This window comes from Petaurus breviceps, unplaced genomic scaffold, assembly GCF_028583685.1.
Source record: "Petaurus breviceps papuanus isolate PSGF00001 unplaced genomic scaffold, PetGlider_PUasm1.0 90825, whole genome shotgun sequence".
Taxonomy (NCBI): Eukaryota; Metazoa; Chordata; class Mammalia; order Diprotodontia; family Petauridae; genus Petaurus; species Petaurus breviceps.
This window is the reverse complement of record NW_027187353.1, coordinates 12,591,460-12,616,164: the sequence shown is the minus strand read 5'-3', so window position 1 is coordinate 12,616,164 and position 24,705 is coordinate 12,591,460. Positions and strand designations below refer to the sequence as shown.

The 24,705-nt window shown below is 37.6% G+C and overlaps 1 protein-coding gene across 7 annotated transcripts in view; it reads right to left on the bottom strand.

The window, feature by feature from the left end:
* The window catches only part of CCSER2 (coiled-coil serine rich protein 2), a 137,835-nt gene that overhangs the window by 51,887 nt on the left and 61,243 nt on the right, over positions 1-24,705 (bottom strand). For 6 of the 7 annotated variants that reach the window (XM_069071346.1, XM_069071348.1, XM_069071349.1 and 3 more), the window contains exons 4-6: positions 22,758-22,848; positions 13,100-13,262; positions 6,509-6,704 (exon numbers count right to left, since the gene is read on the bottom strand). In XM_069071346.1, the coding sequence (XP_068927447.1) occupies positions 6,509-6,704; positions 13,100-13,262; positions 22,758-22,848 (450 nt within the window). Of the gene's footprint in view, positions 1-6,508; positions 6,705-13,099; positions 13,263-13,954; positions 14,261-22,757; positions 22,849-24,705 lie in introns of those variants that run through there. The other variant, XM_069071352.1, reaches the window with a different exon arrangement.

The following is a 24,705-nucleotide window of genomic DNA, read 5'->3' as shown; positions in this document are numbered from 1 at the left end:
GACACTGTTAGGATTTAGAGATACAAGGACAACAGTGAAACAGTGTCTGTGTTCAAGCAGCTTAAATTTTTCAGTGGAAACACACACACACGCATATGTGCATAAAGAAACCAGTTGACTAGATCTTGAGTTTGTTAAAGGATGTAATGTTCTATTAGGCAAGCTGAGCTACTTAGAAAGAGACACATGATCACAATACAAGTGTCATAACTACCTATTAGAACAAATTTCTTTTCTCTATCCCATACTTCTTTCCTTCTTTGATTTTGGATTGGATTAACAATAAAAGACGAAGGAGAGTAAAAAAAAGTTGGCCATCTTTATATTGTTGTTATTGTCTGAATTATTCTCCTGGTTCTGCCCACTTCAGTCTGTTATCAGTTCATGCAAGTCTTCCCAGGTTTTTCAGAAACCATCCCCTTTATCATTTCTTACACCACAATATATTCCTTCACATTCATATACTATAACCTGTTCCACCCATTCCCTAATTGATGGACACCCCCTTAATTTCCAATTCTCTGCTACTGCAGAATGAGCTGTTACAGACCATACATTGACCCTAGGCAAGGCACTTAACCTACCCACCCCTCAGTGCTGGGGGAACTCTCATTGTACAAAATGTACAATTGTTCCTGATCTCCACTAATGAAGGAAGTTTTCCCATACTAGAACTCTACACCAACGAAATACTGTAAGTCAGTACTCATCTAAAATCAATCTAGAAATATACTTGGGGGAGGAAGAGGGTTAGAAGTCTTGTCAAGGGACTATGTTTTGTTATTAGATGAAAGAGCACCAATCTTGGAAGTCAGAAGACTAGTCTGAGTTCTCTCCCTAAACTAGCTGTGTAACCTTGGACAAATCAGTTAAGTGCTCCATATTTCAGGTCTTAATTAAAAACGTGGGGATAATGATATAAACCTATGTAATTATTAGGCATGTCTTAAGAGGCTAGAATAAAAATGTACATGAAAATGTTGTAGAAAATACAAAACTATACAAAAATAAGGTATCCCACATGCCTAAGAATCTGTCAGATATCAACAGGGAGCAATGGTACTTTTGAGATGGATTTTGAGAGGGTGTTGTTCTCAGAAGACTTTAAGCTAAACTTTAAAGACAGAGACTTTGTTCTAATAAGCCTTGCATCTAATAGATAGTCAATAAATGTTGGCTGTATTGGATTTTTATGTATACTACTACTAAGGTAATGAGATTAGGAATATTTCTTATGTTTTAGCAGTCAATTAGAAAAAAACTCATTTTTTCCTCTTTTCTGAGGGAAATACATAAATTCCAGATTTTATACTATAAATGTGTGTTAGAAGCTAAGAAGTAAATATGTAATTCCAATTTATAGTTAGTTACCAGTGCTATTTAAAAATGTATTTAGCTAGGATTTCATTGATACCTGCTTCAGTATAACTTGAAAACAGCCATATCCCATAGTAATCAAACCTCTATGGGAAGATGATAAATTAGTATAGTATTTAAGTCACTAATGCTAATCCTCAAAAATAAAAGAGCTAGCCACACACACCTGTCAAGTAAAACTAATCCCCTAAGATAATGAATAAAGCTAGATTTCAATGTGTTATATTAACGATATTTAAAATAATTCTTACTTACTTACTATGTGCAAGGACCTACTCTAGGTGATGGGGTAAAATGATAAAAACAAAAACAAAATACTGCCCTTGAGAAATTTACATTGCAAAAATGTCTATAATAACATAAATTTCATTTTTATAATTGCATATTCCTGTTACAACATGCCTGGGGTGGGGGAGACTTAAAACTTTCTACCATTTTCAAAACAGTAAATGAACTGAAAACAAAGAATTTTAATATTAAAATCATCTCTGGCAAAATTCCAGCAAAGTTTCAGTTATCCCCCTTACTCATCCTAGGAATCACCATGATGCTTAGGAATGCTTAGGAATCACCAGACATCAGCTAATATGCAGTCCCTACTTTCGTGGTGTTTATAGTTTGAATATTTCCGAAGACATGTTTGCTATTATGAATATTCTGCATGACAGGAATAGGAAGGTCTTTTAGAAAAATATTTCTCTAGCTTCAATGAGGAGTTCTGATAATAAAATTACCAATAAAAAGTTTACTTTTCATGGAACACTAAAAAGATAACCATCTCAAAAGGCTTGGAATGTTCAAGCTTCATAAGAGAGAGAAATCAACACATTAATTACGCATGTCAATATAAAGTACAAAGTTCATTTGAGAGGCTGCTAGTAACCTTGAGTTCAAAATACTAAAAGACCATGAACATTATTTAACTATACTTTGTCACTTAGTTCTACTATCTTAGAAGCTTTCCTGTTGTTTCAATAGATTTCTGGGCCCAATCAATAATTTGCATTGACTAAATTTGCACTGAGTGAAAATACTACTCAAAATGATTCAGTGACCCTATTTATTGATCCATTTTAGGAGGATTTTCCTGTTGGTAAGACCACCATCTCCCAAACCCTTGATGATCTTCAAGATTTCAGGGAAATGAAAAGTGGCTCCCTTAATAAAAACGATTGCTGCCCCTAATGTATGCTGTCAGGGGGAAATTGCTTTCTCAAAACATTAAAAATACAAATATATAGAGATATATATCCATGCTAACACCACCCTGCCTTTTAAAGATAGCATTATGAAAGACTCTAGAGTTCATATGCTACAGGATTTTTATACTTTATTAAACTGTGGGAAAAGTCCATAACAAATACCATCTTACCCAACTGGTTCGTGCAAACTGCAAACACTGGTATCTTCCTACATGTTCCAACACACTTGAAATAGACATAACTAATTTAAATTTTTAAAAAGTTACCAGGATCATCACTACAGGATTTGGTAGTACTGAAAAATGCATTGTTGACAAACATCATCAGTGAGGTCAACAAAGCTATTTTGTCTTTGAGATATGTTGTAACTCAATTACAAAGATATACCCCAAAAAGGTAGAAGAGTTGGGAAAAATTACTTTGAAAACTTTTTTTAAAAGTATCTTCTTTATACAGAAGGAAATAGACAAAGTACATTTCAAATATATAGACTCTGGAATTGAAAGAAAATATATTTATTTAAAATATTTTTAGTAAGTAATTATAATTCATATGTGAGATCTTAATGTAACATGCAAATTATAGTTAAAATTATTTTTTTAAATGAGACAATGTTCAGTAATTTCTTGAAAGTTAATTATAATGGTATGCTGGGGAAAGGTATTGTGTTTTAATTGTTATTTCTTTTCAGGGGCTGTTACCTTCTCAAAGTCTAGACATTCCTTACTGGTTACTCTGTACTACTGACAGGAAGGAGGAAGAAAAGAAGGAGGAGGAGGAAGAAGAAGAGGAATTAGAGAATAAAGATAAGGTAGAGGTGATGGAGGCCACACAAGAAGGAGGAGACACAATCTTTACTCTGAAAGAATCCAAATAGGTCCATTTGTGGTAAGCTGGGGAGGGGGGCGGGAACTGAGAGCGTCCTGGTGCAGGGTCTCCCAGGCAACATGTGTCAGGCAGATAGGGGATGTGGGCTGCAGTGGGTGTGGCTCTTAAGCAGACTCTTGCTTCTCTGCAGTGAGGAAGAGGATACAAACATATGCCTTATGAAAGTGGGGGCTAGAGTGAGATCAGAAATGTGGGGCAGATAAACCACAACACAGATAATCTACACTCACTGAAATAAGTGTTTACTACATTGTCAAAAATCAAAAAAGTCTGTGGTACAAGACAACAAAACTAACAACAATGGTTCCAAGTTACAAATGAGCAAGCAAAGCAACCTGGGGGCAGCTGGTTCTATGGGGACAAAGTTCTAGACCTGGTCCTGTGTCCTTCTCTGCAGGGTGGGCTCCACCCCTTCCTGACTGATGGCTGCATCCTCTCTCCTCCCTTGGCTTGAGAGATACCACAGCTCTCAAATCACTCTCCTGAACTGACTTCTCAGGCTCTTCCCTTATTCCTTCATTGCAGTGATACCCAAGGTTCTATCCTTGGCTCCCTATTTTTACTCTTTCTCCCTCTTGACAATTTCAATCACTTCCTTGGTTTCAACTATTATTCTATAATCTATGTTCCCCAGTCAGATTCTCTGATGATCTATAAATAGTATCAAGCTAGAGGTCCAACCAATATCTCAACTCATTATGTCCAAACCTCAGCTTTATAAGCTTTCCCCCCAAGAAATGATCTGACTTCTGCCTTCATAATTCACCTTGTTTCTAATGTTTGACCCTCCAAGTTATTTCTGATTCTTCTTTTTGCCTTGCTTCTCAAATCCAGTGACTAATGTAAAAGGGATAATAAGAGTCTGTCAATTTTCTGTCCCCCAAATCTATTCTGTCTGAAGCCTCCTTAAGTTACGGCACAGTTCTCTTAATAGGTCCATATTATTACCCAACTGTTAAAATAGGCTCTAACTAGTAATCCTGAATCCATACTTTCTCCTCTCCAATTCATCATTCACATTGATGCCTTTCCTTATAAACTTTAAAGCATTAGAGAAATTATAATTATTGCACATAGATGGGACACTGGATCAAGTCCTGGACACGGCATCTAGAAGACCTGACTTCAAAATCTACCCCACACATTTACTAGCTCTGTAACCCTGGAGACAGGGCTCTCTCTCAACCTTAAATTTTCTCATTTGTGAAATGAGAGGGTTGAATCCAATTGACTCCTAAGGTCTCTTCTGGCTATAAATCCAGGATGCCATAATCCACATAGATATGATACTCCTCTGCTCAAAACTCTTTAATCACAATTTCGACAATTATCATGCATTACTTTCTATTGTAGTTATTAGCATATTTATCACATCTTCCTACCAAACTATAAACACCACGAAAGTAGGGACTGCATATTAGCTGATCTCTGGTGATTCCTAAGCATCCAGAACAACGTTCTTATGTGACAAGAGGTACTTAAATGTTTGCTGAAGTAAACTTGTGAATATCATAACAAAGTCTATTCTGAGGTGGCAAATAAAAATTTTAAACAGCCTGAAAGCCCAGAGACTATCTAATCATCACTGTGGTAATCCCTGATTCTCCCCTTCCCTCCAAACTCTCTCCCCCCAATTTCTTCCTTGCCCTGCCCTAGAGAATGAGAAGTCTCTTCTCTTGAGAGGGGTGAGGTTTATCAGCCCCCCGCTCCACCAGGTGCCTTTCCAAGTCTAGAGTTAGAGTTTGACAATTATGACTTTTTGAATAGAGCACCAGGCTTGGAGTCATAAGACTTGAGTTCAAATCTGTCCTCAGATATTTACTAGCTGTGTGACACTGGACTTAAGTTTTATTTTCCTCAGTTTCCTCATCTGTAAAATGGGGATAATAGTAGCTCCTACCTCCCTAAGACTGTTCTAAGGATCAAATGAGATAATATTTATAAAGTTTCCTATAAATCCTGGCAATGATGATGATGACCCAATATAAGCTGAATTGCTTCACCTGTCATTGTCCCCTTCCCCAATCTTCAGGCCCTCCTGACTTTCCTCAGATCTGATATTTACTTAAATGCCTTCTTAATCCCTATGGTTAGTGCTAACAGCTCCCAGGAATAACTATTGAAGACCCAGAAAAGAAAGCTCTTGTCACCAATGTCCTTGGCATTGTCAGATGGCTCAACATCAGAAACTGACAGGATTTTATCAAGGGAAATGTCATTAAAGAAGATGCCTGACCATCTGCTTTTGCTTCTGCACCCAAAGGACCAGGGGACCCTTCCATCTGCCTTGCAGCTAAAACCATGCCTGTGTGCTGTCTCCCCCATTATAAAGTGAGCCCCTTGACAGAAGGTTTGGCTTACTTTTCTATTTGTAGATCCAGCACTTAGGCCAGAGCAAGTGCTTAATAAATATATCATTCATTCATTCAAAGAGCAGAACCTTTCCCTTTATTCCCAGTTCTGATCCAAGTCATTCTTCCATCTTTCTCCCCACCACAAATGCCAAACATTATCTACCATGCTGGAAACCAAGAGAACAGGATAGCCCAGTTGGCAGAGATGCAGAGAGAAGGGGACCTCTCTATTATACTCTAAGCAATCTGCTGCCCTGAGCCTGCCAAGAAACCATTTTTCCTGCTGGATGGACTTTCTATTTTCTATCAGGGAGTGGAAGGGTTCTTCTGGGGATGAGCAGGAGACAAAAACCATCATCTAGAATAACATTACCATGAAGTAGGATTTGGCTATAATGTATTAACAATGTTATTAAAAAATGGTATGCATTAAGGGCAACGTTATGCATTATCTTTATAATATTTTATTTATATCTTTATCACACACGTCCTATAACTAAAAATTTCTCAAGTCTCTTCCTCTCACATTTATTTCAAATAATCTTAGGTATTACAGGCATTATTCTTACACAAGAAATCCAAATATATACTTCGGAAGTAACAAGAGAAATGAACCACAACCATAACTCATGGGCAGTAAATCTAATTTCCTAATGCTAGAATTTTAAGCATTTAATACACACTGACCTGATGCAGCAGACGTTTCAGCTTAAGCAATTGGGTTTTTACAGCAGTGCAGTCCTGAACCATGTGCCGAAGAGTCATTTCATCCAGCATCACAGCATGTTCGGGTACATCTAGCAACATCCGAGGACCCTGGTAAAGGTTGCTCCCCCTGTAGCTTTCAAAATGACTCAGAGGAGATTCCCTATAGGGAGATCCTCTGGAAAAAAAAAAAAGTAAAACAAAACAATTTTCTTCAGCATGAAAATGTGGGCTGAGTAGTTACAATGGATACCAAATAATCTCTAGCTACTATAAGGTTTTTTAATTGTTGAACTTGCAAAAACACACTAAATTTTACTCAGCAATCATACTTAATATAATAATGGTCAAATTTTAAGAGAGTATGAATGAGGCACAAATGATTGCAATGGTTTAAAAAAATGCTAAAATAGAAGCAAAATCTTTCCAAGAAGCTTCACCTAAGACTTTCTTTCATAAAGACTTTCTTTCATAAGAAGGTTACTTCTCTCCATTCAAACACACCCATATACCCCACTACAAATACTGGATCTGATAAATTTTGCTACAGACATGTTGTGCAAATTCTCAAGCCCATCTCCTATTTCCTTTCAGAGTCTATGTCTCCATCTCACTCTGGTACTCGTCATTTCTACCTTCTAGCATTTGCTTACATTTTCCAACTGAAATGTTTTCTTTTTGCCCCAACTCTGCTTGTCTAATGTCATCTCCTCCATTAAAAAAGCCTGTGCTGATTTTCCCCGAGTTAAGATCAGTCACTCTTTACTCCAGACATAGAACTTGATACTTTTCATTACACATCCACTTTACACACATGTTAAAGGAGTAATATTTCTATGGATATGTCTTAGCTTTCCTACCAAATAGTAAAAACCTCATGAGGACAGAGACGGTATCTTGTTCTTCACATCCTCAGAGTGGATAACATAAAGCTTTTTGTCTACAGAAAGTCTTTAGTAATTTCTGCTTAAATAAAAGGAGTCAATCTGTCCAAAGCTGTAAAAGAAGCTAACTAAATTGAGAGTTTAGAAAAAACAATCAGGAGGTCATTTATGACCTTGATGATAAGCTATTGTACTATAGTTGGTGGGTGAGAGTGCCCAGATGATAGGAGATAAAGAAGAGACTAGGTGGTAAGAAAGTAAAGGCAGCAGGCAGAGACAATTCACTCTATGATCTTGATAGTGTAAAAGAAATAGTATGATCGGTTACAGGGGACAACAGAAAGGGACAATTTTATGTGTCTGAAGGCCAAAGAAAAGCAACACAAGATGCTGTACTATTGTAGGAGTGGGTGGTAAAAATAGAGAAAACAAAGTTCCCAAGGAGGTAGGAGGAGACAAGCTAGAGGGCAAAGGTGAAAGGATCAGCTTTTGAAGGGAAGGGGGCCTTACTGAAGGCATTTTCTGCATCTATTTATAGAAACACATGTTGGGGGAGAAGGGATCTGTTGCCAAATCTTTATTTATATATTTTATATTGATGATATCATTCTGATACTGAGATAGTCTTGTAAGCTTGATAGAAATCCCACTTGATTGTGAAGAATAATTTTCTTAATGTATTGCTATATTCTACTGATTAGTATTTTATTTAATATTTTTATACTATGCTGAACTTTTTTTGTTTTTTAAATTTTTTAAATTTTAATATTTTAATTTTTTATTTTATTTTTTATTGTTACCTTTACAGAGTTAACATCAGATATGCCTCCTAAAAAGAGTAAGAATAAATGAATTTTTCTTTAATACAATAAAGAGCATAATCTTGGGTCAAAAAACATATTAATAGAGAAATATCGTCATCAAAAGCAAAAACAAAGCCAGAATGCCCACGCTCCCATCATTTTTATTTGACATAGTATGAAAGATTAGCAACTTCAATAAGAAAGGGAAAAGATATTAGAGGTACTGGCATTGAAAATTAAGAATTCAAATCACAGGTTACTAGCAATAAATATCAAGAAGAAATAAGTTCAAAAACTCATTTATAGAAACAAAAAGTATTAAATATTTGGTAAATACTAGTAAGTTCGGCTGTTTCTATTAAAACCTAGATAGAATCATATACAATCTGCCTCCAAAGAACTCTAAAAAAACATACAATGACCAATGTAAGGAGGCCCTAAGAAACTGCAGAGACATCATTGTTTTTGGATGGATCAGGTTAATATAATAAAAATTGCCATAGTTCCCAAATTAATTTTATTGTTAAAACAATGCAATCAAAATACTAAGCGGCTTCTTTATAAAACTAGACAAAATCAGAATGAAATTTGTATGGAAATCAAGTGGAAATATCAAGAATATTGAGGGTTCACACTAAAGTGGAAAGCTAATGGGGGTCAGGGGATTTGCACTCGAATTTTAAAAATTACTAAGTCCAAATCATCAGAAGTATGACCTGAACCAGATTTAAGATGCAATTAGGAAATGTTTATTTAACAAACTAAATACAAATACAACATAGGTAATGTTGATTTGTAGTTTTCTACATCAACCTGCAGCTTGCAGGGATCCATTTCTATTTAAGTTTGATACCACTACCTTACACTATATTCCTCAGTGGGTTCCATGTGGAGAGACAACTTAAAAAAAATTCTAGAAGAAATGGAATGGTATATTTATCTAAATGGGGGGGAACTAATTTTCTGAACTACAAAAAATATAAATGGAACTATTAAATTAAAAATGTTAAATATTAAAAATAAAAAATGAACTATTAAAAAGTCACAGTGTGACTTCAGAGATCACAATGGATAAATTAAAGGATATGAACAATTTCCAAAAGAATAAACATGAATGAATCATAATCAGTTGCAAACATGTTCAATGTCATTAATGAAAAGGCTGAAAATTAAAACACTGAAGTACCACCTTATACTTGTCAAGTTGGTAAAAATAATTAAAATCAACGAATTTTCAATGCTGGAAAGGTTGTGGAAGAATGGGTATACACATTCATTGCTGGTGAAATTTCAAAACACTGAAATATTTTGGAGAGCAATATGATAGTATATAATAAAAACTACAAAAACAATCACATAATTTGATCCAATAGCTTCATTATTAGGAGTAACTCCCCCCCCAGGAAGTATGATTGAAAACAAACCCCAAAAACCCCTATTTATTAAGACTTTCATGACAATATTTTATGTAATTGCAAAAGGCTAGAAAAAAAGTTATGGGGAAGAAGCAAAGAAAATAATCATTTTAAAAGTAGAATGGAATATTGGAATAGTGTAATGCAACTAATACTAACACATATGAGAAATAAATATGAAATAAGGTAGAATGAAAGAAGCAGAATCAGAAGAATGGAGGCCAGGAAAACTAAATAAGAATGAATGGGCAAAGAATCTTGACGGGACTTAAAGAGATACTTAAAGTCTCATACTACTTTATTTATTAATTTAAATGTGAAAATTGCCAGCAATCTTAGTTGTTTCTATTAATGTTTTCTGTAAAGAAGGGGAGTATTCTGAGACAGGAAGGGGAAAAGGGAAAGGCAGCCAAGATGTGGAATTACACTTGATGGTCTTGATATGCCTAATAAAATATGAAGTGATCTGCTGAGCAGTGGGCAGGGGCAGGGGGGAGGAAGGAGGGGTAGAGGCTGGGGAGTGAAGCTGGGAGTGAAAGTAAGGCTGGAGACTTGCAAAAAGTTGAGCAGACTTCGAATAGTAGGGCAATCCACTTCATCTATTCACAGGAATATAGCTACAGTTTTGAGCTGGCGCTGGAAAGGACCTTAAACATTACCAAGTCCACTCCCTTGCTTTATAGAGAAGAAAACTGGGAACTGTTAATGACATGTCCAGAATTCCACACAAGTGAGTGCAAACTGAGACCCTCTGGTTCAAATCCAATTCTTTTCATTTAATAACTGTTTCTAATATACTGTGCTAGGCACTAGAGGAGACAGACTATAATTAAATAACTGAGACATGCCCTTCCTCCCAACTCGTAATTTATTAGAGGGACATAACACGTGCACAGCAGGCCACATTTTCTGACAAAAATGTGATTTCATAAGTCTAGGGAACTCCCTCTACCAACACACAGCAGCAACTATTTTGCAGCTTCTCCTCTGAAACCACTGTCTAGGGGCAATGAGGTGGCACTAACCCAGGGTCACAAAGTCAACAGGTATCAGAGGCCAAATCTGAACTGACTCAGGTACTGGTGACACAAAAATTGGCTCTCCATCCATGACACCAGCAACTCTGCTTGGTTCCAGCTCCATGGAACCTTATGCCTTTCCCCGAAATAAGGGGAGTACCTGAAATCTCAGCCCCACGCTGACCTCAAGCAGTGCTTTGCTCTGACACACCTATATCCAGGTTGTGCCATGCCAGTGGTCAGATGACTGATGTGTTAGAAGGACAGGAGAATCAAAGAGGTTAAGGAATTATGAAATCGAGGGATAGGACACATGGATAGCTTTAAAGTTAATAAAATTATTTCTTTTAAACTACATTTCTAATATTGGGTATATGCAGGGGAATTTTTCTGTTGAGTTAACAGTGTAACATAGCTGCTAGAAAAGCTAACACAATCTTGGGTTGCATTAACGCTGTACTCTACAGTGATCAGATTATATCTGGAGCATTCTCTCCAATGCTGGCTGTCACAACTTCAAGAGTCATCACTCAACAGTATCCACAATAGGGCTAACTAACTATGCTGATGGGTCTAAAAACTAAGTCATTTGAAAAAATAATGTCCAACGCAGGACTTCTTTAACTTTTTCCACTCAAAACTGCTTTAGCACTTCCTAAACTACGAGTCATGAACCACAGTTTAAGAAGTGCCGCAGAGTGGAAGGAACTGCCTTGAGAGTACTTCAAAATACTATATAAACATATATTGCTATTTGGTTCTCTGTCACTGAATGTATTCAAGCAGAGACTGTCTGGTCATCTGTGAAAGACACTTTTAAAGTGATTCCTGGGCTTAGAGGGTTGGAGTTAGGATATTCTGGATATGACACTTCTAAAGCAAGGTCTTCAGAAAGGTAACTGTACCGCGACATCTAAAGAGGGTATACACATACACACATTACAACTATCCCCTGTGCTAACTTGTTACAAGAAGCTAAAAAATGCACGCATACATGTCACAGAGAGTGTAACTTTCAGGCATAGAGAATGTATTCATTTATCCTAAGAGCACTTAAAAGTATCTCAAGTGTGTCCTGCTATGTTCCATGCCTTGAGTGACCCCTATCTTTTCTGTTAAACTAGAGCTACCTGTGATTTCATCAGTTTAAGTAGGTACTAGAGAGGAATTCCTTCTAGACACCAGGACAGCTGCCTAGGGGCAGTCAGAGGGCATTACCTAGGGGTCACATAGCCAGTATGTTTCAGAGGCAAGACTTGAACCCAGGTCTTGCTGAGACTGACCGAAAGATTAGCTCTCTATTTGCTAGGCTATGCATTCATTTATTCTAAGCTATATTCTAAGGCCCTTGCAACTATAACTCTATGAAAAACCTGTGGAGCTCAGTTGTTTTATGTACACTACAGAAATGTCCTATAATCTATCCTCACTAATTCCACAGACATCTACAATTTTTAAATGCGATATATCAAAAGGAGTCCTATCTTATAAATAAAGAAGAGAAAGATGATTTGAGTTACTTTAAAATCAAAGTATTGAGCTATCATAATGAGAATATATTAGAAAGATTCTGTACATCAAGAAATAGCTTTCCCCATTATACAATATCACTCTTCACTTCATACAGTCTATAAGAAATTAATTTGTAGCTGTCCAATGAAAAATTCCAACTCAGTAAGAAACAAAATGGACTGTAACAATCACTTCATATTGTTGTCACAAACTATCCAAGGTCTAACCTAGCTATATTCTGAGATTTTTCAGATTCAGAGTTGTTTGGTCATCCAGCCTTAGACACTTACTGTATGACCCTAAGCAAGTGACTTAGCCTCCCTTTACCTCACCTGTCTCACCTGTGAAATTCAAATGATAATAGCGTCTACCTTCCAGGGTTATTGTGAGGATCAATGAGATGGTCACTGCAAAGCATTCTGCACAGTTCCTAATACATATCAAGTGCTATATAAATGCTAGTTATTACTATTATCATCATTATTATTATTAACAAGCAACTAGTTGACTGCAAGGATATGAATATTTTTAGCCACAGCAACTCTATGTTTTAAGGGGTTGCAATCAGTACCCAGCACTGACAAAATCACAGATCCATGGAATTTATCTTTTAAGCAAGAAAAATCGTAAACATTAACAAATGAAAATTTGAATCAATACAGAACCTGTTTCAGGGCATTCCTTAAGTCTACATTTAGCTACAGATAAAATCTGTGATGAAAAAAAATGAAAAGAAGCTGTAAGCCACAAGGACTAGCAGAGGGAAGTGATGAAAAAATATCCTGCTCCGAGTCTTAGATCAACAACCACCGGTGCTTTGACAATAGAATGTTTTGTGTGCCTCTAAAAAGCTGTCACACAAGTCTGGGGAATAAAAAGTCATTGTGCAGAATTTCTCTCTGTGTACTAACAAGCAAGTGAGCTAGCACCAGGCTTCTACCTGCTCAGGTCCGTCTTCCCATGCTGATGACAGCTGTCGCTGTGGCTCAGGCGGTAGTGGTCCTGGCCACTCCATCTCTGGCCCGGCCTTTTCCAAAAGCCTTCCTGATGCTGTCGAACATTTCTATCCGGTCCATCAAAGCGGTTCATATTCTCACACTCCACTAGACAGATTAAAAAACAACATTTGTTATTCACATTTATACACATTACATAAAGTAATAGGAATGCTCAGTTTGTTGATCCCATGCTACTAAAAAGTTCACAGAAAAATTCTTGGAAAAATGCCAAGACTTTCTACTAAGTAACCATGAGATAAATTACATTTTAAACAACAGGTACATCAAGGGAAAAATAAATGATGATAATACAAGTTTCAGTGAAGACAAAATTGTACTTTACAACTGTTTAAATAACATTTTGAAATAATTTCTGAAGACTTTAAAGCTATATACTTTAAATCCCAGTAATAATTTTCCTAAAAAAAACTGCTTTTATCATTGCTAGCCCTTCTGATTTCAGAGTAAAATATGAGGAGAGAAAAGAAAAATGTCAGGTGCCCATAGTAAAGGGAAGCAAAGAATCACTGTTTCCTAAAAATGAGACAGATGTAGGCTCACCTTGATCTTTCTACAAATCTCCAAGTTAAAAAAAAAAATCAAGCTCGCATTTTTAGAAAGTAAACTGCTTCCCTGTGCCTCTGTTAACTTCCTAGTGCAAACTGTTTGGCAAGTCTAAAAAGCTACTAGAGACAAAGCGAGACTTGGCTCCAGCAGCACAGCTCACTCCCTGGAATCACAGTCCCACAAACGGCTACCAGGCTCCACACAAACGCCCAAGTTTCTCTTTCACTTACCCGAAGAATTTTTCCTCACATATTTGGCCACTCAGTGAAAAAGTTGCTTTGTCCCACGGCAACATTGTGCTGCTCTGCTGCCTACTCAGCCATAGTGGCATGGCCGAGCCTGATAAACAGGCCTTCCTTCCTGCTTAGCTCCCAGTCTGCACACATTGGGAAAGGAGCCCAGTTTACCCTGTGACTCCAAACTACCATCTTCGCCCAGGGCTTACATAGTTGTGGAGCGAGCACGGCTTCTAAAAATACTGCTAACCACCGTCCTGGCCACGCAGAGACAGAAAGGCTTCTCCACTTCCGGGAGGGGAGTGATTGCAGTGGCTTCACCCACAAGCCAAAACTTCTGACACAAAGGCTTCGGGGTCAGTGTGATCTTGGCATCAACTCTTTCTTAAATGAGCTAGAACAGCAACTTCTAGAATTGAAGGGCAGCTACATCAGGATAGCACTGTAAACAAAAAAGGAAGACCTTGCCCCCAAACACAAGTACTTTATAGTAACTGTAAAAATGATAAAGTGCAAACACTCAGGACACTGACCAAAATGTTCAAAATACATTAAAAAGATGTGTATTGAAGCAATCTTTTAAATAAGCACAAAATGTCAGGAAAGGGCATTAAAAATGTATAACTTTTAGGTTAACCTCTAAAGGGAAAGAAAATCCCTGAAATTAGGAACCCTTACACAATGGATTTCCCTGCAAAATTATGCATGTAAGTGAAACCATTGTATTCAAAAATATTATGTTCAAACACAATAAAAACTGATTTCTTAGACTCTCCTAACTTGGAATGTGGGGTTGTTTTGGGTAAGTGCTGGACTAAAGTTCACTAACACACAAATTCTGTGAAAAAAGAAACAAACTAAAGTAGGAGGAAGGGCTGCTAGGAAGCAGCAGACAGGACTTCTGGTACCAGCTCTTCCCGGAGGAAACTGTGCTGACCTCAGGCAGCCCACTTGCCCTCTGTACGCTTCAGTCTCTAAAATGAGGGAGTTTTTTTATAGTCTCTACCACCTTTAATATTCTGTGAGCAAGTTAAGGAAAAACATAACCACAGAACCTCACTTAAGTATGAGGGATGACAAAAAGCATAGGGCACCAAAAAGTAGAAAATAAATAATAATAAAAAACAATCATTAGAGCGATGCAGTAGGCTTTTAAATTAATTTTTTTTCAATTAGCAAAAACTCTTCCCTCCTTCTATCCCCAATGGAAAAGAGAGAACAAATCAACACAGTCAAGTAAAACGAATTCCTGCCTTGGCAATGTCCAAAAAATACACGCATATCTTATTCTGTACCCTGAGTGCGTCACCAGTCAGAAGGTAGGTAGGATGCTACAGAAGACATCAGTCATTGTACTGTCCAGAGTACCAAAGTCTTTCAAAATTGTTTGTCTTTACAATGTTGTTATAGTATATATTGTTCTCTTGGTTCTACTCACTTCATTTTGTATCAGTTCAAACAAGTCTTCCCAAGTTTCCCAAAAATTGTCCCTTTTATCAGTCCTTACAGCACAACAGTATTCCAATAAATTCATATGCCATAATTTGTTTAACTATTCCCCAATAACATATGGGCACTCCCTTACTTTCCAGCTGCCGCTAAAAAAAAAAAGATGTAGCAAGTATTTTTGTACATATGCATCTTTTTCCTCTTTATTTGGCTCTTTGTGGTACAGGTCTATTAGGGGTATTGATGGGTCAAAGGGTACACAATGCTTCAAAGGTTTAGTAATCTTTTGGCCCTAGTTAAATTGGTTTTCAGAATGACTGGACAAACTGAAAGCTTAACCAACAGTATATTAATGTGATTTTTTCCCCCTAAAGCCTCTCCAACTTTTGTCATATTCCTTTTTTGCCAACTTTGCCAGTCATTTTGGTAGGAGACAGAACCTCAAGGTGGCTTTAATTTGGATTTCTCTAATTATTAGCGATTTGGAGTATTCTTTTCATATGGCTTTTCATATCCACTATTCCCATTTGACCTGTACTCCTGGAGCCAAGAAGAGGGGGAGGGCATGCTTCTATACTGCTTTTACAGATCATTTCAATAATAAAAATAATAGCTAACATTTATATCATGCCAATTATATACCAGGCACTGTGCTAAATGCTTTACAGTTTATTATCTCATTCAACCATCACAACAACTCTGGGAGGTAGGTACTTTTATTATTCCATTTTATAGATGAGGACATTGAGGCAGAAGTTAAGTGACTTGCCCAGAGTCACAGAGTTAATAAGTGTCTGAGGCTAGATTTGAACTCAGATCTTCTGACTCTAGGACCAGGGTTCTATCCAATGCACCACCTTGCTTTCGACTTCCATTCTTTCTATACTACATTCTCCTCATCTTTATTACTACTGACCTATGAGTCATCTTCAGCTTTGTTTAGACCTGACTAGCAGTGTTCCTTTCTTTATCATTCCCTGTCATCTAGGTGGTATAGTGGCTAGAGCACTATAGCCTGGCACCCAGTCGATATTTCAATGCTTGTTTCCTTCCTCCCTTGATTCCCCTGCCATCATTCTCAGACAATCTGACATTCATACTGATGATCCAAGCAACTTGTTCTCTTGATTCTTCAATCACAATGACCTTTTACACACTATTTCAACCACACACTAGTCTGGTCAAACATTGTGATTTTACTCCCTTCTCTCTCTCTCAAAATTCCTTTTACCTTTCCTACACCCTCTCATTTACACTAAAAGCATTTTTTCACTTCTCAAAGCTTTTCCTAAGACATACAGCCTCAAATTATTCCTAGGTCTCTCAATCTATATCCCCCATTATGGTTTTGCATACACTGATATTCATATGTGACCTCATGGCTTACTCAGAATCCCTTACCTGACTATCTCTTACATTTCTGCAAATCTTCATTCTGTTTCCCTCGAAGAGCCTGCCTCTTGATCTTCATGTCTCTCTGAATTTTTAGCCTTTTATTGATTAATGGCTCCTGCCATTCCTTCCCATTAGCATTCCAGAACTCTCCTTTTCATAGCCTGAAGTCTAAAAAAAGGCTGGCTCAACATTTCTGTCTCAGAGTCACTCCACCCCCATACAGTGTCTAACTTCTAACCCCACCTCTTCACTGAAAGTGATTTCTCTAAGTTATCAAAGATTTTTTAATTGCTAAATCCAATAGCTTTTTCTATGTTTTCATTCTTCAACTCTCTGCATCGTGTCACTATTGGACCACCCCTTCTTTCTCTGTCCTCCTGCCTTTCTGGGTGTTCATGACTCAGGCGTCTCCTGCTTCTCCTTCTACCTATTTGACGTCTCCTTTGCAGAATCATCATCCCTATGTCACCTCCAGGTGTGGATCTAATTCAGATTTTTCATGTAGGCCCTGTTCACTCCACACCCTCTCTTGGCGATCTCATCAGCTTCTGTGGTCCATCCAGACAATTTCCAAATACCTTTATCCAGCCCTCCTCTCTCTCCTCAGACACTTCACCAAGTATCTGATGGATATCTTCACTGTTTATCCCACAGGCATCTCAAAATCAAAATCAAAATCAAAATCTACCTACTACAAGACTCACTGTCTTTCTCCCTAAACCACTTCTTTCCCTTCTAGTTTCTGTTTCTTCTGAAGACTACCCATTTCTTTCAGTCAAGAATATTTGTATCACTAGAGTCATTTGTGATTCTTCATTCTTCCTCACTAACAACATTCTACACAATTCTACATAATCTTGACAGTTTTATCTCCATGACATCCATTTTAATCTCCTTCTCTTCATCTATACAACCATGATGAGAGTTCAGGGTGTTGCAAAAGCTTGCCAAACAGCCTCCCCGCCACTAGTCTCTACCCCCTACAATCCGTTCTATATAAAGCTGTCAAAGGAACAGGTATGGCCAAGCCATGTCCCTATACAAGAAATGTTAACTCCTTATTGCCTCTTGAATAAAATACAAAGTCTTCTAATTGGCATTTAAAGTCTTTTACAATTTGACTTCAACCTCATACTTATTTCACTTGATATACTCCATATTCCAGAGAAAGTGGCCCACTTTCTGTGCCCCAGCAAAACTGTGAGAATATGCAATTCTTACTGCATACCTTTGCTCAAAGTTGTTCCCCCTATCTAGAATGCCCTACTTCCTCGCCTCCAGGTCTTAGAATCCCAACACTCCTTCAGAATGAAAGCAATACTATACTACAGGACTATGCTATAGAACATTTAGCTTAGAGAAAGGATATGGATGATGCTTTCCTAATAAAGATCAAGAAATTCTGAGAAGATGAGGTCTTTATTATCACGCATCATTCTGTTAAAAACAGCACATCTGAAAAATTCTTGACTTCTTTTGTTGAAAATCTTTCTCAGCAGGGAGAAAAATGATAATGAGAACTGATACTCTTAAATTTAATTTGGATCAATTAGGAATAACTAGTTGATGAAAGAACCTTAGAAGAAGCTGATTATGCCAAATTAGAAGTCATAATAGTGAAGGAAGGGAATATTAGGTCTATTTATCTACCTATCTTAGACTTGAGTAAAGTACAGTTTAAAAAACTCATAAACAAGGCAAGTATGATTCTACAGGTAGAAAGCCTAAGAATGAAATAAATAGCTTTTTAAGAAGATAGCTTCTCAGAACAAGATCTGGATTTTCAGAACCTGACTTAACACATGGGAATGAGAAATTCTTGGCAAGGATGGTATCTATGAGATAAGGTCTGACAAAAATGTATCTGCCTAGAAATTTTCAAGTCTCTAAAACTTTAAACTGAAAAGGAAGTGAGAGGGAGAAAACTGCCTACATATATCTATCAGCTCAACAAGTATTTAATACCAACTCCAAGGATTTATCACTACATAAAATACCTTAGGAAGCAGCTATAATGTAAAAAAAAAAAAAACAGCAGGAGATGCTCAGACATTCAAAAGGGAAAAAAAAGAAATAAGACAGTAATAAATACCATGGACTCAGATTTCTATACTATACCCATGCTAAGGATGGGTAACAAACTAGGATCATAATGCAGGGAGGCAGATATAACTTCAGAAGCATGGAAGAGATTCCATTTTTTAAATTCTTACTGATATTAGCTAGCATTCATATAACACTTAATGGTTGCATAGCACTTCATTATTTTATCCTCACAATAACCCTAGGAGGTAGGTGCTATTATTATCCACATTTCACAGAAGAGGAAACTGAGGCAGATAGAGGTTAGGTGACTTGCCCAGCACCACACAGACATTAAGTGTCTGAAGACACATCTGAACTCTTCCCAAGTCAGTCCTCCTGACTTGGGATCCAGTGCTCTATTCACTATGCCACCTGGAAGCCAGTAGATTTTAAGAAAAATCATTGGGGTATATCTAGGGGAAACTCATCAGGACATGAGCATAATGAAGATCCTGAAGTCATATCACGTCTGAAAAATGAAGGACACTTAAACTGCAGAAGATAAAACATGGGGAGACTCACAAGAACAGGATACAAAAATAGTCTTCAAATACATGAAGGGCTCTTATGGAAAAGTGTATAAGACATTCAGTATAGTTTCAATAGACAGAATACCACTGTATAGAATACCAAAGGGAGGCAAGGCTTCAGTTCAATATACAAGGGTACTTTCTAACAATAAGAGCTGTCTCAACATGTAAAGGGGCTATCCTGTGAAACAGTGAACTCACTGTCAATTACAACAGATACTCACAAGATTAGATTTGACAGACATGTTACAGAGAGAATTCCTTCACATGTCAAATTGGACTGAATGACCTTTCAAAGGTGTCTTCTGATTCTTAGAATCTATGATGCTGGTAAAGCATTCTTATTGCCTTTAAGGGAGAAGTGGTGTTTTGCTGAATGTAAACACATAATCAGCAATGCACAAGAATTTCAGAAGGTACACCTAAACTGAAGAGAGATCACAGATCCAAAATATGCAAGTAGATTTCACAAGTAATTTTTTTTTACTTGCTACAGAACAAAAAATGTCTTAATAAATTGTAATTCAAAAATCAATGTAAAGATCAAATCTAAATGCAGGGGTAATCATGGGTATTTGCCTAGCTTTTTCCTGTCTAAATTCTATAATATGCATATATATGTCATAAACCAAATATCACTTCCTAGAAGCAGTTTCCAAAGCGCTTCACATCAATTCACATAATGGGAATGCTCACAGACCGCTCTGCATCCAATAGCAAAGTTTAACTATTTGCTGACATTCCTTAGTTTATGACCTCTCTCTCATTTTATGTGTAACATAGGCTGGATGGACCTATAGGAACCATTCCATAGAGAATGTTCAGAGCTGTCCTTTTTGGTTCTGGTCAGAGCTTTCGGAGCAGCTTCTGACCACATACAATTTATCACTAAAGAGGGTTTACTGGGAGATGAAAAGGCTCCTATAATTGGCTCTTAAAGCAGAGGAGATGATGATTCGGTGAGTATATAAAAGGAATATATAAAGAAGCCTTCTCTGTCTCTCTCTCTCTCTCTGTCTCTCTCTTTCCCTCTCTCTCTCATACTTTACAGGACTTTTTGGGGATGGGGATGTGTCTTCAGAGTTTTGGAAGGTGGGGGTGGCTGACCCTACTCCTCTCCCTTGATCTCCATGCATCTACAAACATGTGGCCACTGAGCACATGTCCTGACCAAGACAAGCCTGAGCCTTGGTTTGGCCTGCCTCTTTGTATTTCTTTTGCTAAGCAGGTAACTGAGCAACAAGCACCAACTGTACGTGTCTAGAATGTGACCCTGTGAGTTTAACCAATCTGGAGGTGTCTTTTGAGTACAGTGGTAGCAGTGTTTCACAAGAGGAGCTTGGTTGTAGCAGTGGCACATGGAGAGTGACTGACTAGGAAAGAGGTTGAAGTTCAGAGGAGGTCAGCTTTGGATAAAATGATGGTGTGGAACCAAGGTCAAATGTAAAATGTCTGATCAATACCTCTACAAATTGCTTTAGGTACTGCAGATTCTATCAACAATTTTGTCTTAACATAACAGGTATCTTACTGAATTCCTGTTCTGTTAAGGTACACTTGTAAGTTCCTTATATAGGAATTACTTGTCCCAAACCTGATTTATATTATAAATCTTCTCAAAAGAAGCTTTTTTATTCCCCCTTTCTAGGAGGAGTGAACCACAGAGAACTACAGAATGAACATTTCCTCAAAGCACCAGTGTAAGGAACTTAACCAGTCTAAGCCTCCTAATTAAAGGCAACCTCCCTTCTCAGAACTGAACCCAATCCAAACTGCATGACTCAGTACAGAACATGGAGTGACACAGTACTCCAGCCCCTGGGAAACCAAGTGGTCTCTCATTACAAAATAGGAGCTAGACCTGAGGCTTGTACCCTGTCCACAATGCTCTATTGCTCTCTCTATGTATTTTTTTGAGACTTCAAACCAGAATGCTAAAGAGTATAAAATTATCTTTCAAGTTAATACACTATTCCTTTGAACTTTCCTCATATCTGACAGACAGTGATCCTCTCTTTGGCCCCCAAATATCCATCCTGTTTGCTTCTTTGGATACATACCATGGCCTCCCCACAGCTGATTATATCTGAACAGAGGAGAAGCTTCTGACCTTTAACCTTTTTTTTTAACTACAGTATTTACTCATTAGCTACCCAACTTTCAAGGCTATTCATATGACTCAACCCGTCCCTCTGACTGATCCAATTAGTATGTACTTCTAGTAAGACCTCAATGAAGGACCAGAAGCTCCAGCTTCCTGCCCAGGCTCCATTCCAAAATGGGCCTAAAGGAAATTAAACTACATATGTCCTTACACTGGTAGTCCAACTACCTTCCATTCCACCTAGAATTCTACTCCTCTCCCTATCAAGTTATTCAGATTTGAAAGGGTTCTCTCTTCCGCAAAAGCTAAGAAAGATATCTTCATAGACTGGCAAGAGGCAACCTTCTGTGTAGTTTTAGTCTCAGTATCACTGCCACATGAATACCATGGGTTACCACAGGTCGCAATATACTTCAATGGAAGGTAAGCATATTTGCAAATAAAAAGAATTGAGCTACACCTTCTCACTAGTCTGTAATGTGTGCGGAAGGAAAGGAAAAGAACAAATATTCATTTATCACCTACTTTTTGCGAATGTTATCTCATTTGATCCTCGCAACATGAAGTAGGTACTATGATCCCCATTTGACAGTTAAAGAAACAAAGGCAGATAAAGATTAAGTGATGTAGCCAAGGTCATAAAGCTAGTAAGAGTCTGAGGCCAGAGGTGAACTCAAGCCTTCCTGTCTCCAGGCCCCATGCTGTATCTACTGTGCTACCTTGCTGTCTAAAGTAGGAAACAAACTTTCAGTGGTCCAAATGCAGTCCAAATGTGTACGTTAAAATGCTGAATTTTTTTTATCATTAAAGAAAATATTACAGGCAGTATAACAGTGGGCAGAGGGATGAACATGAAATGAAGAAACCTGGGTCGAGTGCTGCCTTTAACACATCCTTGTTGGTATGATAATGGAAGTCCCTAAATCTCTTGCGCTCAAGAAAACTCTTCAATTTTCAAAACTATGTAAACAGAAGCCGCATATCTGAATCCAGGAGAAAGAATGACCTTCCACTCTTGGAGAATTCTTTATTATCATGAAATCATAACTCCAAGCAAAAAAAGAGATAGGAAGTCCTCAAATCAACATTCCATTACAGTCAAGATGATAGCATAGTCTCCTCAAAATATGGGGAAAACAGTATATAGACATTTTATGTGTTATGAAATATTAATAAAGTTCCTAGGAAGTGGTCCTCAAACAGCTCCTTGGACAGTTACACTTTCCCCACTAACCATTTTCGAGAGGTGCATCCTCAGGCAGGTCCACATCAAGCATGAGATCATCATCTTCAAGGTCACATGAGTCAAGATTGTTCAGGATATCCTACAAACACAGATCAAAAAAAGTGAGGAAAACACCATGGAATGTTCCAAAAGGATGTGGAAGAAATCAAATTCATAAAACAGCAACACAGACTAACACTCTTGCTCGGGGCTAAAACACAGCTAGAAGCAATTTTACCAATACAAAATGCTCGGTTTATAACATTTTCTTGCCAAATTCAGTATTTCCTTTAATATTTTCACTTTAATATTACAAAAGAAGAGAAGCCATTATAAGATCCTGTGAGTGGTAGAAAGCAAGTGGTTACAATAAGAATCCAAGAGCAAGAATCAGAAGAGTCTCTCTTTATTCAATTAAACTAACAACACAAAAGACATCATGCAATGTAGTAAAGATACAAATTCCAGAATGAAACAATCTCAATCCTGCAGGACCATATCTTCTATTAGAGGATATAACACATACACAAACATAAACAGATGTAAGCACAAACAACACAAGAGTAGTTTCAAGAGAAGAAAACAGTAACAACAAAGGGGACCGGAACAATGTTGTGAGAGGGCGCACCTAAACGTGCTTAGAAGGAAGCTGGAGATTTTAAGAGGCAAAGACAAGCAAAAAATTTTTTTTCAGAATCACGATAGTTTCTGGGGGTACAAAGACTGCTATGCAGACCTGCAAATAATAATTGATATTTTTGTCAATGATTGGCTAGTGGTTATTTTTTGCACAAACTACATGTCGGTTTCCCTACTAGAAAATGGGTTAAAAGGTTTGAGGAATACCACTCTACTTAACAGGTTATTAGAAAGGATGAGAGTACGTGAAAAAACTGAAAACTGAAACAGCAATTAAAATCTTAACCTGATAAACTGGCAGGTGGAAAAATCTGACTCAAAGAAGAAAGGGAAGAATTGAAACTAAACTTTGTATCTACAAGAAGTTCTTTATATAGAGGGGAGTGGTAGACCCAATGACATGTAAACTTCTTGTACCCCAAGAAATACTGACAAGAGTTCACATAAGCCCCTCAGGAGATAAGAAATCCCCTCCTAGTCAAGGAATAAGATATAAGTAGTGAAGCTATGTGACTCCTAATTCAGGTTGTGATATAGCAAAAGGCAAAAACAAACTATAGATAGGCTGTCTTTCAAAGGAAAGCATTCAGGATGTGAAAGGACCTACCCAAATTGTCCCAGAAGACAGCCAAGACCTGACTCCTACTGATTCATAGGAAGACAAAGGGTACACCAGAAGGCTTCTAGAAAAAACTGTCAGGGATTATCAAGTCCTTGGCAAGAAACCAAGGACTTTAGGAACACTCCTGGTGTTCTTATCTGTGCTGCCAATTGAAGGTAAAGGGTTTCAGGAAGAAAAGACAGCCCTGAGATGTAAATGTCTAATTGAGAAGACAGTGCCTGTGATTAGGATTTAAATTTTTGGACCATGACTTAAACATATAGGAATTAAGGATTCTTGGCTAGGGATGCAGGGGTCATCTCCTACTGTAGGACTTTCTTGATCTCCCATTGCTCCCCCCTCCAGCTCCCTAGACTGTTAACTCATTCATTCTCTGTCTCTTTTACTCTCTCCCCTACCCCTCTCTCTCATTCCCTCCCTCTTGAAATTACATGTGTGAAGCAGAATGACACAATGGGTAAAGCTAGCCCCAGAGTCAGGAAGACCTGGGTTCAAGTCCTGCCTATAACATGTACTGGCTCTACTGATGCCTCACATAATGAGGCAAAGTTTGAGACAGATCTCAGACTGCTAGCTGCAGAACAGGCGCTGGTCTGGATTAGCCAAGGAAGGTTCTTCCCATTACCAATGAAATCACAAGTCTGGTTAAAAAAAGTTATTATTTTTATTTACACACTTGTGTTATAATTCCCCAGC